The sequence below is a fragment of the Thunnus albacares genome, chromosome 7 (genome assembly GCF_914725855.1).
Source record: "Thunnus albacares chromosome 7, fThuAlb1.1, whole genome shotgun sequence".
Taxonomy (NCBI): Eukaryota; Metazoa; Chordata; class Actinopteri; order Scombriformes; family Scombridae; genus Thunnus; species Thunnus albacares.
In genome coordinates, this window is record NC_058112.1 from 32,531,138 (window position 1) to 32,548,728 (window position 17,591).

Genomic DNA, 17,591 nt, shown 5'->3' on the forward strand with positions numbered 1-17,591 from the left:
ATGTAAAATCCTACTGCAGTAAAAGTACATAAGTATTATGAGCTTGATGTAGTTAAAGTATTGCAGTAAAAGTACATAAGTATTATGAGCTTGATGTAGTTAAAGTATTGCAGTAAAAGTAGTGGTTTGGTCCCTCTGACTGATATATTATTATATATGACATCATTAGATTATTAATAGTGAAGCATCAGTGTTAGAGCAGCATGTTACTGTTGTAGCTGCTGGAGGTGGAGCTAGTTTACACTACTTTATATACAGTTAGCTAGTTTAGTCCAGTGGTTCCCAACCTAGGGGTCGGGCCCCTCCAAAGGGTCAGCAGATAAATCTGAGGGGTCGTGAGATGATTAATGGGAGAGAAAAGAAGAAAAAACAAAGTTCTGATACACAAATCTGTTTTCAGTTTTTGGACTTTTTCTCTAATCTTTGATTTTTGCTGAAATATTGGATCATTTGAACATTTATTGAAATGAAAGCATGTGAGAAGTTTAGAGGGAAAAGTGTGTGGGTGCAAATAGAAACATTGCAGTCCATTCTGTTTACTTAAATACAGTACTTGAGTATATTTACGTCATTACTTTCCAACACTGCACTGGGACTTGTTTGTTGGTGAAGGTCTGAATGTTTCCTTCGTGTCCTCTGTGTGCAGATCCCAACATCCTTAATGCCATTTACAACTCGGAGGCGTTAAACGACGTCTTCATCGGTAACTTCCAGAAGGATCCGACGCTCACCTGGCAGTACTTCGGCAGTTCCACCGGTTTCTTCAGGATCTACCCTGGTGAGTTCACGGTGGTTGAAGCTGGACGCCATCTTCATTCTGTTTACAAATTCTGTGAATTTAAAGTCCAACTGAAATTAAATCCCATGTTTTTTTTCTGTTACTGCATTCATTTACACTTTAAGTCGCGTGTCATGTGTTCTCTTAGAAAAAAACAGAAGCCAAAATGATGAAATGTATATCAGAGCCCTTTATCATAACATTAGATGGAGACTTCAGCAAATCAAATTATTTTACTTTAAATAGTTGCAACCAATGTTATTTTCATTAACTGGTGATTACTTTATTGATAAATCCATTAATCACTTGATCTGTGAAATGCCAGGAAACAGCAAGAACCAACAGTCAAAGATCTGAAAATATTTATTTATGATCATATGAGGCCAAGAATAGAAGCAAATCCTCATAAATGACCAGCTGGAACTCGGGAATGTTTTGCATTTTTGCATTAAAAATAACATGAATTGACGATAAATTGATAATCAAAATAGTCGCTATAGTTATTATTGATTATATTATTGTCTTACTCTCAGGGCTCAGTCAGCTTCTGTTCATTCCTCACATAGTAAACACATAAAAGGGCAAAATCACAGTACTATTAATATCTGTGGGAGGTTAAAGTGGTTTTACTTCATGTATTTTATCATGTTTTGTCAAATGTTTTATCATGATCAGTAAAAGTGTCTATCAATGAGTCCAATATAACCACGTGTTTCCTCTGATTATGAGATAATCAGGATGTGGTTTGAAGAGGGTTAGGTTATCGTTTTGTGGACTGACTCCGTGTTTTTTTCTCTGTCAGGTATTAAATGGACTCCAGACACCAACGGCGTGGCAGCTTTCGACTGCAGGAACAGAAACTGGTGAGTTCAGTCAAACAACCGAATCTGAACAATAAAACAGGTTGTTGTTGACTCATTCAACTGTTTTCTGTTCTGACACCTCTATGAGAAAGATCTGAGCAAATAAAGGTTAAAACAAATAAATCCTGCAGAAGGATGATGGTAAAGTTTTCTATGTTTTTCTTATTGTCATCAAATCTCATGTTTGGATCCAAACCAACACTGAACTGATCTACTAACAAGTATTGTGTGTTTGTATCCAAAGCCTGAACTTTCCACTTCTGCAAATTACAAACTAAAATCTCAAACATGACCATTGAGTTGAGTCATTCCTTCTGATTTAAGAGCTTCATTAAACTGATATTTTAATGCGGAGAGAAAACATTACAACGCCCTCTCTGAGTTTCAGTCAGACGGAGACCGTCGAGCCGCCGGCCGTGTGTCGGCTGAGATCCCTGATCCTCTGGAAAAGACGATAAGCTGCTCCTTAGCCGGGTCACTGCAGCCCACATGGCACCATATGCGACTGTTCATGCATTTCTAAATAATACCAGAGCGCTGCATATGTCCCCGAACGCCTCGTCATGCTGCGTTACTGCAGCTGAGCTGGAAAAGCTGCTGCATGCATCTGCTGGGAAACACAAAAAAAAAAAAAACTCAGAGTGACGCGTTTAGACTGTTTAGAGTAACGAGGGAGTTTATTTTTGTTTACATGAGTAATGGATGTGATCTGTACGGGAACATGAGTCTGTACTTTAAATTCTGATCAGATTAGAAACACAAAATGATCTTTTTTTATCATGAAGTTCTTCTTAAACTCAGCTCAAATGTATATGATTTAAAAATGAAGGAGTGGGCCTTTAAATATAAGTATCTGATGTTAGATTTTTGTTTAATGAATGTGCTGTAATATCAGCAACTACACACTGAACCTTAATATAAGAGTAAAGGTTGAAACATGCTCAATGTAAACAGTAGAAATACGCTGTTATAAATAATAAACCAGGGATGTGTTTGCATGTATTTGATCGGTTTGCATCGCAGTAAAAGTTGAGCCTTGTTCAATGCAGATAATAATAAGAATAATAACCTTTAAATATATAACATTGTTCAGAAACAAGTGTACAAAGGGCTTCAGAGACAAATAAAGAACAATGAGAAAATGAAGCACATCAAATACATATTAAATAATTAAAACAATAACTAAATAAATTAAAATAACTACATTAAAAGCCTTTGTATAACGAATTAAAGGCCAATATATAAAAACTGTGCGCAGGTACATCCAGGCCGCCACGTCTCCGAAGGACATCATCATCATGGTGGACATCAGCGGCAGCATGAAGGGGCTGAAGATGACCATCGCCAAACACACCATCAACACCATCCTGGACACACTGGGAGAGAACGACTTCGTCAACGTCATCGCTGTGAGACGATTAACTGTTCCATTCTATAAGATGTCAGAAAATAATGTAAAATGACCGTTTACGGTTTCCCAGAGTCACGGGTGACGTCTTCAGATGTCTGGTTTTGTCCTAAACGCCAAAGAGATTCAGTTTACTGTCATTCATGACAAAGAAAAGCATTAAATCATCACATTTGAGAAGCTGAAACCAGCTGATTTGACTAAAATGATTATTGGATCATCAGAATAGTGAATCGTCCGATCGTTGCAGCTCTAACACACATATTCTATATGACAGAGAAAGATGTCTCAGTATCCAAATACATGTTATATTTAGGGCTGCAACTAAGGATTATTTACATTATTGATTAATGTGTCAATTATTTTTATGATTAGTCCTTTGGTCCATAAAATGTGAGAGGATGGTGAAAGATGTCGATCACTGTCACCCAAAGTCTGAGATGACGTCTTAAAATGTTGTTTTGATGCAGCCAACAGTCCAAAAAACCCAAAGATAATCAATTAATTATCATTGATGACTGAAGAAACCAGCAAATATTCACATTTGAGAAGCTGGAATCAGAATTTTTGTATTTTTTTTTCTCAAATTGATTATGAGAATAGCTGCAGCTGTAGTTAAATGACAGTAGCGCTCTGCATGTGATCAGCTGGATTAAAGTGAAACAAACTGACCCCCGGTGTGAAGGATCAGGGGTTTGAACCTGCGCTGTGTGTCTCCTCCTGTCCGCAGTACACGGACTACGTTCGCTACGTGGAGCCGTGTTTCAGAGGCACTCTGGTCCAGGCCGACTTGGACAACAGAGAGGTAAAACCATTATCTGCTTCATGGAGGCTTAAAGAGCTGAAGAGATGTCTTAGCAGCCAACACACACACACACACACACACACACACATGCAGAGGGAATACCCTCAGCGTCATCATCAGATCAACCTCTTGGCCTACTTCTTGGAACGACATCAGAAACCACCGAGTCAACCTGGAGCTCCGTGTGTGTGTGTGTGTGTGTGTGTGTGTGTGTGTGTGTTTGTATTTATATCTCTGTGAGGACCAGTTTGACGACATTTCAAACCTAGTTTTAAAAGCCTCACCAGGAAAAAGTGCTGCAAATTAGCTTTAGCTAGACGCCCTACATATGTTGCATCTTACATCCTTATATCATATGTTGCATTCTGTATGTAACAATGTTTATCTGTATGGTTCCTGTTAAATTATGTAAATAAATAAATACATTTTTGGAAAGAGAGGACGTTCTGTCTGTCTCTCCGGTCTTAAAAGGGATAAAATCCAACTGAAATTACATTTAATCTTTCTTTTAGCAGTCAAAAATAATGTCAACATGTGTTTTTTTTAAATTTAATGTTAACAGTTTTAACAGCTGGACGGGGTGTCGGTGTCTGTGTTTGATTGACAGCAGCTGACAGGTTGAGTGTCGGCGTTACAGTGGAGGGAACGAGAGGATGAGATTAGGGGATACAGATGTAGTTGTGATGGTTGACGTAAAGGGGAGGTGCTAGTGAACATGTTATGTTACATTAATATATTGCAATAGATAACATGCATACATCACACTGTGGGGACAACAACCTGTTCAAACTCTCATATTGTTGGAATTTACCTCCCATATGGGGACACGAATTCAGTCTCCAACTTTTTAAAAAGACACGTTTTTGTGCTTTTTTGTGCTACATATGTACTTGGTTAGATGGTAAATAACGGATAAATGAACATAAGTGTCTTCAGAGAACAATCTGCTGATATAAAACACTCATCTCTCTCTCTCTCTCTCTCTCTCTCTCTCTCTCTCTCTCTCTCTCTCTCTCTCTCTCTCTCTCTCTCTCTCAGCACTTTAAGGTGTTGGTGGAGGAGCTCCATGTTAAAGGAGAAGCGAAGATCAAGAACGCCATGAAGGAATCCTTCAAAATCCTCAATGAGGTAACGTGTCGCTCCGAGGTCAGAGGTCAACTCTCCTGCTGAACAAAAGCATGTTTAAGTGTGTGTGAATGACTTCCCATCCTAAACAAAATAAAAGTCGGTTTGCTTGGTTTGGTTCGATTGTTGCTCCTCTATGAAATAAACCCTCAGTTGACTGTCAGTGTGTGTGTGTGTGTGTGTGTGTGTTTGCAGGCGAGGGTGAACGGTCAGGGCAGCATGTGTAACCAGGCCATCATGCTGATCACAGACGGAGCCATGGAGGACTTTGAGTCAGTCTTTGAGGAATTCAACTGGCCTGATCGCAGGGTGAGACTCATCCTTTTCCAGTTACTCACCAAAAATAACCAAGAAAATTATGTCTATTTTTGAGCCTTTATGTCTGCGTGTGCTGAGAACCGCTGTATGTTTTACTGAGGAACTTTCTCTCTTTGGGCCTCAAGGGAAACGTCTGTTTGGTGGAGCTGTGAACAACTCAGACATCTGAAACAAAAAGACACAAATACACACTGATGTTTTATAAAAGGCCACAAGCCAAAAAGTTTGAGAGTTTAATTTTTAACAAAGCGGCATCATTTATAAGCTCATCAGTTACATTCCACCGTCGGGGAAACGTGAAGCAAATTTCACAGCAAACAATTTAAGAATAATTTCATAAAAGAATTAAAAAGTCAACCTGATGGTGGCGTTAGAGGAAAAGTCACCAAAGTCAGACGGATTCATCATCTGGAATCCATGAATGTCTGTATTTAAGATTTTATAGCAATCCGTTAAATAGATGTTAAGATATTATAAGGCTGCAACCAACAATTATTCTCATTAACGATCAATCTGTTCATTATTTTCTTGATTAAGTGATTAGTTGTTTGGTCTATAAAATGTCAGAAAATGGTGAAAAATCACTGTTTCCCAAAGCCCAAGATGACAAATCAAATGCGTTATTTTGTTCACAACACAAAGATATTCAGTTTACTGTCATAGAGACTAAAAAAAACAGAAAATATTCACATTTGAGAAGCTGGAATCAAAGAATTTGGACTTTTTTTGTTCTTAAAAATGACTCCAAACGATTAATAGGTTATGAAAGCAGTTGGCGATTAATCTAACAGTTGACAACTAATCGATTAATCGACTAATTTTGCAGCTCGAGAGATATTTCAGTCAGCCAGCAGACCTGCAGCGCTGAGCTCAAAGAAATCATCTTAAATTAAGACCATTTCCTTAATAATTATCTGCAAGTCTGTGTTATTATTAATTTGAACACAACAACAAAAAAAACGTCAGATCTAGAATGAAGCACAGAAACACGTCAGTGAGGTAAACAGGTGTGTTTCTCTGTTCAGGTGCGAGTCTTCACCTACCTGATCGGCAGAGAGATGACCTTCGCCCAGAACACCAAGTGGATCGCCTGCAACAACAAAGGTGTGTGTGTGTGTGTGTGTGTGTGTGTGTGTGTGTGTGTGTGTGTGTGTGTGTGTGTGTGTGTGTGTATATCTACTGCATGCTCCGTTGTGTATTCTCAGGTTACTACACACACATCTCCACGCTGGCCGACGTGCAGGAGAACGTCATGGAGTACCTGCACGTGCTCAGCCGGCCGATGGTCATCAACCACGACCATGACATCATCTGGACCGAAGCCTACATGGACACCGTGGTGAGCTGGGCGGGGCCAATCAGAGAGCTTAAAGGAGCGATTCAACATATATATATATATATATATACACTAGAGATTCATATTTTAAGCATCTATCATGTATTTAAGTCATTTTCTGCATTTACATTTGGGTTTAACTGCTTCTACATCATCATCATCATCATCACTTCATCTTCATCTGTGTGTCTGTTTCCTCCCTGATTCTTGCCTCACTCTCCCATGATCCTCTGGGCCTCCCCATTCATCACTCTGGCAGCTTCCCAACACCAAAGAGGTAAAGAAGAAGAAGAAGTTGTAGTTTTAGATGAATAGTCTGTTTTAGCAGCTGCAAATACAGAAACGTTAGTTGGAAATACAGAGTTTAGTTCTTAAGTTAAAGATAAGAGTAAAAACTTGTATAGTTAAATATTGTTTGGCTCCATCTCTTTTAAATAAAAGTGACTTCATGACCTGCTGGTTTGACCCAACAGTCGAGCTGAGAGCCGCTGGCCTACATAGTAGTGATTGATATTAAACAGATATTAAACAGTTGTACATCGCCACCTGCAGTTCAACTTCAGAGCTGCAACATATAACACTGATAATATGTATAATGATTATATTTAGATAACTGAAGACGTGCAACATCTTCAGTTTTACCATGTTCAATAAGAAAAATATGGATAAATCACAAACACCAGACAGTAAAACCTGATATAACACCAAGACAAACAGCCTCAATCTTCTGGTGTCAAACTCTGCACATAGTGATGATCAAACATCTGAGTGAGAGAACAAGAAGAAAACACATGTTTGAGTGGAGGAGGACTTTAAATAAAAGGCAGCAGCAAAACATGAGACCTGACAGTTTTCTGGGAGTTTGTTCTGGGTTTGTGGAGAATAAAAACTGAACGATGCTGCTTCATGTTTAGTTCTGACTCTAATCTGAGAGGTGTGAATGGTTTATGACGTCATATTCATTCATTCATTCATTCATTCATTCATTTACTCCTCTGTGACGACATCTAAACAATCATAGTACTTCGTCTTCACACATTAACACTTGGTAGCAGGATTGAACCTTCAGTAAAGTACATTTACACAAGTACTTCACTTCAGTACAATTTTGAAGTAGTTGTACTTTATTTGAGTATTTCCATTTTATGCTACTTTATACACTTCACCACATTTAAGTTATTGTACTTTTTAATCTTCTACATTTTACGGCTGCAGAACATTTCATTATCGATTAATCTGTTGATCATTTTCTCAATTAATCGATTATTTGTTTGGTCTATAAAATATCAGAAAACAGTGACAAATGTTGATCAGTGTTTCCCAAAACCCAAGACGACGTCATCAAATATCTCATTTTGTCCACAACCCAAAAAAATATTCAGTTTACTGACAAAGAGACTAAAGAAACCAGAAAACATTTTGACATTTCTGTCTTTAAAAATGACTCCAAATGATTAATCGATTATCAAAATAGTTGGCAACTAATCGATTAATTGATTGATCGTTGCAGCTCTACTACATTTGTTTCATAGCTGTAGTTACTAGTTAGTTTTCAGATGTTTGTATTTTACATTTGTAGTTAATTTAGATCACTTTGTAGAGGTCTGTTGTCACATTTAAGCGTCTGTTTCTGTTGATCAGAGTAAAAAAAAGTCACATTAAATATTTAATTTCATGTTTTTAAAACAATAAAACATGAAAACATTGAAGAGAGTTGAATACTTTATATTTGTATAGACAGCAGATATAAATACATTTTGCATAAAAAGTCTTTTCACTTTTGATACTTTAAGTAAACTTTGCATTTAATTCTCCTACTTTTAAGTAAATGCAAAGATTTTTACTTTTGTTATTGCTAATTTTACTTCAGTCTCAATACTTCTTCTACTGCTTTATATCAGTGGTTGTTAATGTGAAGAGAAACACTATTTGCAGACATTCTCACACTGAACGTCTCAACTTGAACGTCTTTTATGTTGGATGTATTTTTTTTTTAAATAATGTGTTTCTGCGTCTCAGCTCTTCACCACCAAAGCTCAGAGTCTCCTCCTGATGACGTCAGTGGCCATGCCGGTGTTCAGCAAGAAGAAGGAGACGGTACATTCACTCCCCGAGCGCTTCATTAGGAACATCTGTGCAATCTGATGTTATCCGATACAACAGATCTGCTATAATTTATACTTTTACGAAGCTTATTAAGGCTTATATTTCATAACATTAACATACATGATAGCAAAGGGACGTTTTCAGCCTTTCAGACGTCTGAACTGAGTTAAATGTTGCTGCCTGTCTCTCCAGCTGTCCCATGGGATCCTGCTGGGCGTAGTCGGCTCTGATATTCCGCTGATGGAGGTGATGAAACTGGCGCCCAGATACATGGTGAGTTCAGTTTAGTTTAAATAAATGTTTAAATCTACATCCTTTTTTTTAAAGATCTTTTTAAGAGTTTTTACAGTACGAGCTTCATCGTCGAGATGTTCTTCCTCCTCAGCTGGGAGCTCACGGCTACGCCTTCCTCATCACCAACAACGGTTACATCCTGGCTCACCCTGACCTTCGACCTCTGGTGAGTTCTCCGTACCCCTTATTTATCTAAAACCTGTCATGTTTTCCCAGGCGTTCGTTATTTCACATACAGTTGTGCTCATCAGTTTACATTCCCCTTCCCCAGAATCTGTAAGATGTGAACCATTCATGGTGTCTATAGTTGTGATGATAAAACTCAGTTTTGGTCTCATCGCTCTGAATAACTTTGTTCCAGCAGTTTTGAGGCTTGTCTCGGTGCTGTTTGGCAGATTGTTAGCAGGCTGTTTTGTGGCGTTGGCACAGTAACGGCTTTTTTCTGGCAACTTGACCGTGCAGTCCATTTTTGTTCAAGTACCTCCTTATTATGCATCTTCAAACAGCCACATGCAACTTTCAGCTGAAGTTGCATGCGGGTTTTTCTTTGCAATCTGAACAATTTTCCTGGCACTTGTGGCTGAAATCTTTGTTGTTCTACCTGACTGTGGTTTGGTATCAACAGAACCCTTAATTTTCCACCTCTTCATCAGAGCTTGAACACTACTGATTGGCATTTTCAAATCTTTGGATATCTTTTTATATCCTTTTCCTGATTTATAAAGTTCAACTCCCTTTTTCTCGCAGGTCCTTGACAGTTCTTTTGCTTTCCTCATGGCTCAGTATCCAGTGGATGAAATGTTCAGGAGTCTCTCAAGAGCTGAGAAACTCATTGACTATTAATACATAAACACTAATTACAATCAAACCAGTCACAGGTGTGGAAACTTACCCTTCATAGCCATTTAAACCTGTGTGTGTCAACTTGTTTGTTTATTATCAGGTGAAACATTCAAGGGTATGTAAACTTTTGATCAGGGGCCATTTTGGTGATTTAAGTTATAATTGGGATTTAAAAAGGGCAAACACAATTATGTGAAAATAAATGGCTTCACCTGACCACCATCCCTAAATTTAAAAAAAAGTTTTCAGCATCATCAGTCATATTTTCAAAAAAATGGCCAATATTTCACAAATTCTACCAGGGTGTGTAAACTTATGAGCGCAGCTGTATATAACAAAACACAATGTGACACCAAACAACAGAACAAAATACTACAAACATAAATTACATCAGACAGAAAGTAGCTGCAGTGCAAAGTGATAAATTTAGAGCCCTGCAGCAGCTCTGATTTACTAGATAATGTACTGTCACAGTAAAGCAGAAGTCCTGAAGGGTACATTAAGGGGATATAGGTATTAAATATTTATAACACACACACACACACACACACACTCAGTAACAGCGTCTCCTTTGCCCAACAGTACAAAGATGGAAAGAAACTGAAGCCAAAGCCAAACTACAACAGTGTGGATCTGTCTGAGGTGGAGTGGGAGGATACGGAGGAGATGGTAAGAAGTCAAAACCTTCACATGTTTTAACCCTTTCATGCATAGTGGTCACTACAGTGGAAAGCCGTTTTCTTATATATGCATGGGGTTTTAATGGTACGGTTGCACATCAGCCACCACAGTGGACTCTAGTGTGTCGTCACATACGCTGCCATCCATTGGCCAGCCTTTGTAAGTGCAACACAAATTTCTCAAAACCAAGATGGCCGCCGGCCGGCTGGAAATGCTCAACAGCTCAGGAATATCTTGCCAATCCTTCTATAGTAATAGACCCTTGCAGGTAAATAAAATTTGTAACATCAAGTAACAACTAAGGAGTAATACAATTGTTAAAATGTCCAAGTATTGATTTTATGTTGGGAGAAAATGACGATTAATCATCTGTCCACTAAGTTGAACAAACTCCTTGAAAAATGCGTGTTTTATAAATTTTTTTTCATGCCTAAAGAGAAATAAAAACCCTCCTGACTGAGGTTATCATAATTCATGCATGAAAGGGTTAAACAAATGTTATAATATAAGAGAAAAGTATTTGATTCTGTATCTTGTCTTAAACTTCCAGCTGAGGACAGCGATGGTGAAGGGAGAGACGGGCCGCATCAGTCTGAACATCAGAGCATCAGTGGATAAAGGGGTGAGGGATCAACACAAATTAATCTAATTAATCATATTAATCATAATTGTTTTTATTTAAAGGTTTTACTCGTCTTCATCACATTCGTCAATTTTGGTAAAATCTTGGGATGATTCTCTTAATAATGGTGTTTAATTATAAATAAGACTTTTATTACTGGCCTGACTGGACGCTGTGGTTCAACATTGAAACACTCAGTGGTGGAAGAAGTACTGAGAAACTAATGTGTCGGGAAATTATGTTGAAATATATCTCTATACTCTCAGAAACTTGTTTCTGTAAGGCCGCTTTCATATCTGCTTTAAAATAAGATGACGTCACATAAGAGAGAAGATCAATAAAAGTTTAAAGACATTGCTCAAACTTTTCCCTCTGAATGTCTGCATGTTCGTCTTATATCACTAATAAAATCCTCCATTAACTATAAATCCAGTAAGAATATCAACAAGGAAGTTGCTCAAGTAACCGTAGCGACACCATAATTAAAAAATACACCGTTACACGTAAAAGTCCTGCACTGCAAATCCTACTTAAGTAAAAGCACCTTTTTTTTGCGTATTGTATAATTATTAGCAGAAAAATGTACAGCATGTATTTAAAAGTTTATCTGAAGCTAATATGAATCTTCAGCGTCCAAATGAGTCAAATCAAGTTCAACGTTACAGTCTTTTTAGTGCCAAAGTTCCTCTTTTTGTTACTATACTTCCACCTGCAGCTCAACAGGGAAACACTGTCCGAGGAAACACAAAGAGGGAATTTTACACTAATGTTCAGTATAAACAGGAGGAATGATTACGGCAAGAAAAAGTTTCAGTGTTCATTTGGGCTTCTGACTGTTAAAGGCTCGACTCTGATGGTAACATGTTTCTCTTCTCCTCCAACAGAAAAGACCTCTGTACCTCATCAATGACTATTTCTACACAAACATTGATGAGACGCCTTTCAGGTAAATATTATGTTTTTTCTTCAAGTCTTTTTTTTAACATTTTTAAATTCTCTTTCTAAGAAGAAAGACGACACAGACACAAAAAAGATCCTTCATGTGTCCCGGATGCATCTTTAAAACAAAAAAATCTAAATTAATTCTGGTGTTAGAGGTTAAAGTTGTATTTTCTCAGATAATTTCTTTCTTGGGTTGTACTAAAAATCCAAAAGGTTTTCTGTCTATATCATAAGATAAAAGAGCATCTAAAGTACTAGACAGTAACATTTGACATTTTAAGGAAGATTCAGATTAGCGAGATTTATTCAATCAACAAAAACAACAAGACAAGACAGACAGATTTTAGACACGGAGGTAAAGAAAATTAGAATTAAGTAGGAGGCTGATGGGGATGTCATTAGTTTAGCAGGTATTTAGTTATAAACCAGAGTTTTGGACAAATTCCTCATCACATGATGGTGACGCTAGATGAAAAAGTCAGAGGAACATCGAAGTTGATGGTTTTTGTTTTCACTGGTGATACACTCAGTTGTGTCTGTGTGGCTTGACCACTAGAGGGCAGCATGTTTGTTACACAGTACGATTCAGTCTCTCCTCTCTGTGTGTCTGCAGCTTCGGCATGGCGCTGACGAAGGGTCACGGGAGTCTGATGTATATTGGAAATGTGTCTGTGGAGGAAGGTAGGATTTCCCACAATCCCCTGCATGAGTTTTACTTATTCAGTTATATCACTCCCTACACTTCCCTATAATTAACCTTCTTTTTCTCTGATGATTTCTGCAGCTTGTATATTGTTTTTTGTTTTGTTGTAAACCTGTGGTCACATGCCCTCCGAGAGCCATGTGCACATTGGTTTTATACCCACAATGCATCACAGAGCTTCACCAAGCTGCCGTGATAGATGTATTAAGCCCCATTTTGATCAAAAAGTTCCAGGAACCAGAGGAACTAACCTCAGGAACTAAACTTGGAACTAAAAGTCACTGTTGTGCATCCTGTTTGTGTTTCCACCACATCTGAAGAACCAGTTAGATCCTGCAGATCAGACCCATGAGGAATTAAAAATGCAATATTAACACATAAGAAAACAACTGTCATCCTGTTTGTATAATTCTGATGTTTTGAGTTATAGATGTAATGAATGAAAATGCAGAGGAGGAAAAGACTGAAAACTCCACAGTGAATCATCTGTTGAGTGTTTGACGGTTATTTATTTCTGCTCTAGAACGTAACTGCTATGAAGTGATCACCTCTCTCTCTCATTCACTCCCTACCTTTGGAGGCCGACAGCAAAGTCAAACTTTACTCTTAACGTTAACAAAGAGGAATGTTTTCTCCTCGTCCTAAATCGATACTAGAGCACGTCCTTGGTTTATGAATAAGCGGTACACCTATTACAACTACACCAATCAGTGATGGTCATCCCTGCAAACCCCACCTTCCCCTCCGAGCAGGGACATTTTTGGGGAGTAAAACAATCTCCCTGGAACTTCATTTAGACCCTGGTTCCTCTGGTGGAAACACTGCTGTTGATTGGCAAAAGTAAAAGAACTTCATACACCTGACCTTAGGCTAAACGGCTTTTTACTCTTAATCTTATATGTTTTCAATTTGAACAGACTTCACTGTGTTTTTTGCTTTCCTCCGCAGGGCTGCATGATCTCACCTCCCCAGACCTCTTCATCGCCTCCGAGTGGTACGTCTGAAACCAGAACACATCATTGTGAAACGTGAACTGATATTTAAGACGTTTAGATTTCATCAGGATGCAGCAATTTGACCTTTAATCTGTTTATTTGTGCAGAAGACACAAATGAATGAGTTCAATAGATCAGCAAATGACAAATAATATTATAATATCGGTCTGTTATCTACAAAGCTTAATTACATAAATCATATATGTGTGATGGGCGTCCAGGTAGTAGAATGGAAGAAGATGAGAGCCATGTGAATAAAGTGAGATTCAGGATTTGCACAAATCTCTAAAATCAGTTTTTAATAAACCTTTTTAATAAACCTCTTTTCTTCAGGACTTACTGTGAGACAGACATCGACCCCGCTCACCGAAAGTACTCTCAGCTGCAGGCCGCCATCCGCTACCTGCTGGGGAAGGAACCCGACCTCGAGTGTATGTTTTTGAATTTAGTTCCAACAAAAAAAACGTATTAAAAAGTCTTAAATTTCCTGATCAAAGGCGTTTAACGTCGTCTCTTTCCTGCTGTTATTTGCATCTCAGAGTCTTGGACCTGACAACATTTGAGAGGGTCTGATTTAAAAGTGATCAGTGTGTGGTTGACCTTCATTTGACCAAGCCTTTCCGTTACCTAGGTGACGAGTTGTTGCTGCAGCAGACGCTGTTTGACGCCGTGGTAACGGCTCCGCTGGAAGCCTACTGGAACGCCCTGATGCTCAACGACAGGTGAGACAGGAGACACGCTCACACTCATGTTTGACCCAGAAAACAACTGGGAGATATTTTCTACTAAAGATACAAAGATTTTCAATATTCAGCGCTTTGAGCACCATAAACAAAATTCACTTCATCTTTATGATATAGCAGCAGAGACGTAAGAGATCCAAAAAACCTGGACAAATAAATACACAACTGTCTGCTCGGCTAGATAACAGTAGACATAAAGTGGAAAATATGTTTTTTGGCTTAGATATTTTTATTTTGCAAAATCACTGATTTATATATGGTAATTATTTCTGTTATAAAGCTGCAAATCACCTTTCACCGTGTGTGTGTGTGTGTGTGTGTGTGTGTGTGTGTGTGTGTGTGTGTGTGTGTTGCACAGGGTGGAGCCGGGGATTGAGACGGCCTTCCTTGGTACTCGTGCCGGCCTGATGAGGATCATGAGATACGCAGGAGTGGAAACCAGAGTGGCAAAGTAAGTAATGTTCACTCACAGCTGGACAGACGCTGTACGGATTAAAGGACAGATTCACACTTTTCAAGTTAAAGTTCCTCTTTTTGTTACTATACTTCCACCTGCAGCTCAACAGGGAAACACTGTCCGAGGAAACACAAAGAGGGAATTTGATGCTAAAAAGACTGTAAATGTGTCAGATATCCACTTGATATGAATAACTCAGACTGCTGAAGCTGAATAGAAGCTTCACAGAGACTTTTAAATGACTGTGTGGACACACTGTGGATTTTATCCTCCATCACTTCCATTGAAAGCACATTTGAAGGATCTTTTAATATCCAGTATGAACAGGAGGAATGATTACAGCGAAGAAAACCTCTTTCACTGTTCATATGGACACCTGACTGCTGGTTTAGGGCACACTTGAAAAATAATGAACCTGTCCTTTAAGACAGATTTTTAACCCCAGATTGTAAATTTTAAAAATGGAGCCTTATTTCTGCCAGAATGATTGTCTTGTTCTAACAATTTTCAGTTAACTGGCAGGTCAGAAAGTTCCTTAATCTGATTTCCAACATGGCTGCTGTCAAAAGATGCATTTTAAACTATACTGAGCTGGTTTTGATATTTTTGACCATGTTGAGGCTAAAACTACAGTCTGCTGAACAGACCTTCCAGCCAACTGTAGCTCCAAAAGCCTGGAAGCCCACACTGAGGGGGGAAAATCGCTGAAGTCACATTTCAGTAGTTTGGTGCTCTTTCAGCACATTAAACAAAGGTTGATACGTGTTCAAAGGAAAACGTTGTCTGATGTTAAACTTAAACTCAACAGGAGGTTCCTGACTCCAGCTGATAAAGACAACCTGTTCACCATCGATCATTTCCCGCTGTGGTACCGCCTGGCTGTGGAGAATACTCCTGGAAGCTTCTACTACTACCCCGTCAACGACAAAGGTCCGTCTCCGACCATCTCCTTAGCCCTCATTCATTATTTCTATTAGTATATTTTTTGTGGGAAGATTATTATCATCGTCATTAAATGTATCTCTAATCAGCTCGTCTTTAGTAAAGTAAATTCTCTGTCAACAGGAGTGAAGTACGTCATGGCGACGACAGCGGTGACGGTGTCATCTGAAGGAAGGACCGCCATGGCTGGAGGTGAGTTTCAAACTCTCATTTTCTTAAAAAAGCAGAAAACCTCATCTGTAGGACATCTGACATATGTTGTGAGTTGCTGTTTTTATTGATTTTGCTTATTGATTTTGTTCTGCACTGTTTCCTTAATTGGTCACATTTTTGATCAACTCTTGGGTGGTAAAAGACCAGATACTGTACATGGTATACAGTGTAATCTTTCTAAATTGACAAAAAAACATCCTTTAAACAAGAAAAAAAGATTTTTCATTAAATAAAAAGGATTTTTCAGGTATCAGACAACTTTAAAGGTGTGTAAATTAAGATTTTAGACATTTACTTATGATCAAATGAACATCTGATATGTATAATGAGCAGTACTGTCACTCTCAGCCACACTGTGCTGCCTGCAGCCTTTCTGTTGTTATTCTGGCCCTGTGTGCCCGCTGTTGTCAAAGTACGGTGCGTAACTCTGCCCGCAATCTAACAGAGGTTATAAAGTGTCGTGATTTAAACGGCGGCCAGACAGACTGTTCCGCCGGTGATGGATGATCCTTCAGCCACTAGACCGAATCCCAAACAATACTGATTAAACTGAAAAGACGATGTTCCTGTGCAAAAAAGAGAGCAGTGGCGGAGAAAGAACTGAAACAAGGATAAACAGGTTTGGCATTTGGGAAATGGAGAGCATTAAAGGAAGCCAAAGGACTGAAACTAGACGGTGATGTGATGTTGTCTGCCTCTCCTTCCTCTCCCTCTGCCGGCTCCACCTCGCTGTCTTCCAGCTCCTCTTTGTCTCCTAGAAGTTGTATGTTGTGATGTTGTGTTGTATCCAGGCGTCTGTAGTTAGGAGGGGCTCAGGAAACAGGACGGGAGGGGTGAGAAGTGACTGATGCTGAGTTTGTTTTGGAGTCTGACTTACCTTCTAGCGAACAGAAAAAGTTAGTTATAGTCGCTTTAATGTGATTTTAAAAGCATCCAATTCTCCATCCCCATCATAACGCACAGTAGAGGTTACTTTTTTCATATTTTAATAATCTTATTTGCTAATATAACAAGGTTAGAGTGTATTGATGATATAGAGTGATATTCTTCACTGAGTCTTAGTTAAGTGGGTAGCTCTGGTAGCTCCCAGTCTGAAAAGTGAAGTTTCAAGTCTTCTCCACTACAGCATGATGTTCATTTTGTAAATTACGGTCCTGTTTGGAGTAAAATAGACAATAAAGCCTGCTTTAGGGTGTGGCTACCTTGTTATTGACAAGTCGCTAGCATTGATTACGTAAAGTAGTCATGTGTTTTCAGTCTGTGAAAGTTAATTGTAACATTTTGGTCGCCTAAAAAAGTCTTGTTCAGTGTTTGGTTGTACTAAAAGACCCTATAAGGAGTCAGCTGTTCAGTTTTTCTGGTAAGTACATTGTGTTTTAATGTTTTTAAGCCTGTTTTTCACTACTGAAAATTAGCA

General features: G+C 38.6%; 1 protein-coding gene across 1 annotated transcript in view; it reads left to right on the forward strand.

The window, feature by feature from the left end:
• The window catches only part of LOC122985392 (voltage-dependent calcium channel subunit alpha-2/delta-4-like), an 85,259-nt gene that overhangs the window by 23,426 nt on the left and 44,242 nt on the right, over positions 1 to 17,591 (forward strand). The window contains exons 6-27 of the mRNA XM_044356005.1: positions 647 to 778; positions 1,581 to 1,641; positions 2,900 to 3,050; positions 3,780 to 3,854; positions 4,893 to 4,982; positions 5,175 to 5,288; positions 6,323 to 6,401; positions 6,503 to 6,636; positions 6,893 to 6,910; positions 8,653 to 8,730; positions 8,932 to 9,012; positions 9,125 to 9,199; positions 10,459 to 10,545; positions 11,108 to 11,179; positions 12,064 to 12,125; positions 12,735 to 12,802; positions 13,773 to 13,818; positions 14,153 to 14,250; positions 14,451 to 14,541; positions 14,921 to 15,013; positions 15,828 to 15,949; positions 16,085 to 16,153. Of these exons, the coding sequence (XP_044211940.1) occupies positions 647 to 778; positions 1,581 to 1,641; positions 2,900 to 3,050; positions 3,780 to 3,854; positions 4,893 to 4,982; positions 5,175 to 5,288; positions 6,323 to 6,401; positions 6,503 to 6,636; positions 6,893 to 6,910; positions 8,653 to 8,730; positions 8,932 to 9,012; positions 9,125 to 9,199; positions 10,459 to 10,545; positions 11,108 to 11,179; positions 12,064 to 12,125; positions 12,735 to 12,802; positions 13,773 to 13,818; positions 14,153 to 14,250; positions 14,451 to 14,541; positions 14,921 to 15,013; positions 15,828 to 15,949; positions 16,085 to 16,153 (1,896 nt within the window). The remainder of the gene's footprint in view (positions 1 to 646; positions 779 to 1,580; positions 1,642 to 2,899; positions 3,051 to 3,779; positions 3,855 to 4,892; positions 4,983 to 5,174; positions 5,289 to 6,322; positions 6,402 to 6,502; positions 6,637 to 6,892; positions 6,911 to 8,652; positions 8,731 to 8,931; positions 9,013 to 9,124; positions 9,200 to 10,458; positions 10,546 to 11,107; positions 11,180 to 12,063; positions 12,126 to 12,734; positions 12,803 to 13,772; positions 13,819 to 14,152; positions 14,251 to 14,450; positions 14,542 to 14,920; positions 15,014 to 15,827; positions 15,950 to 16,084; positions 16,154 to 17,591) is intronic.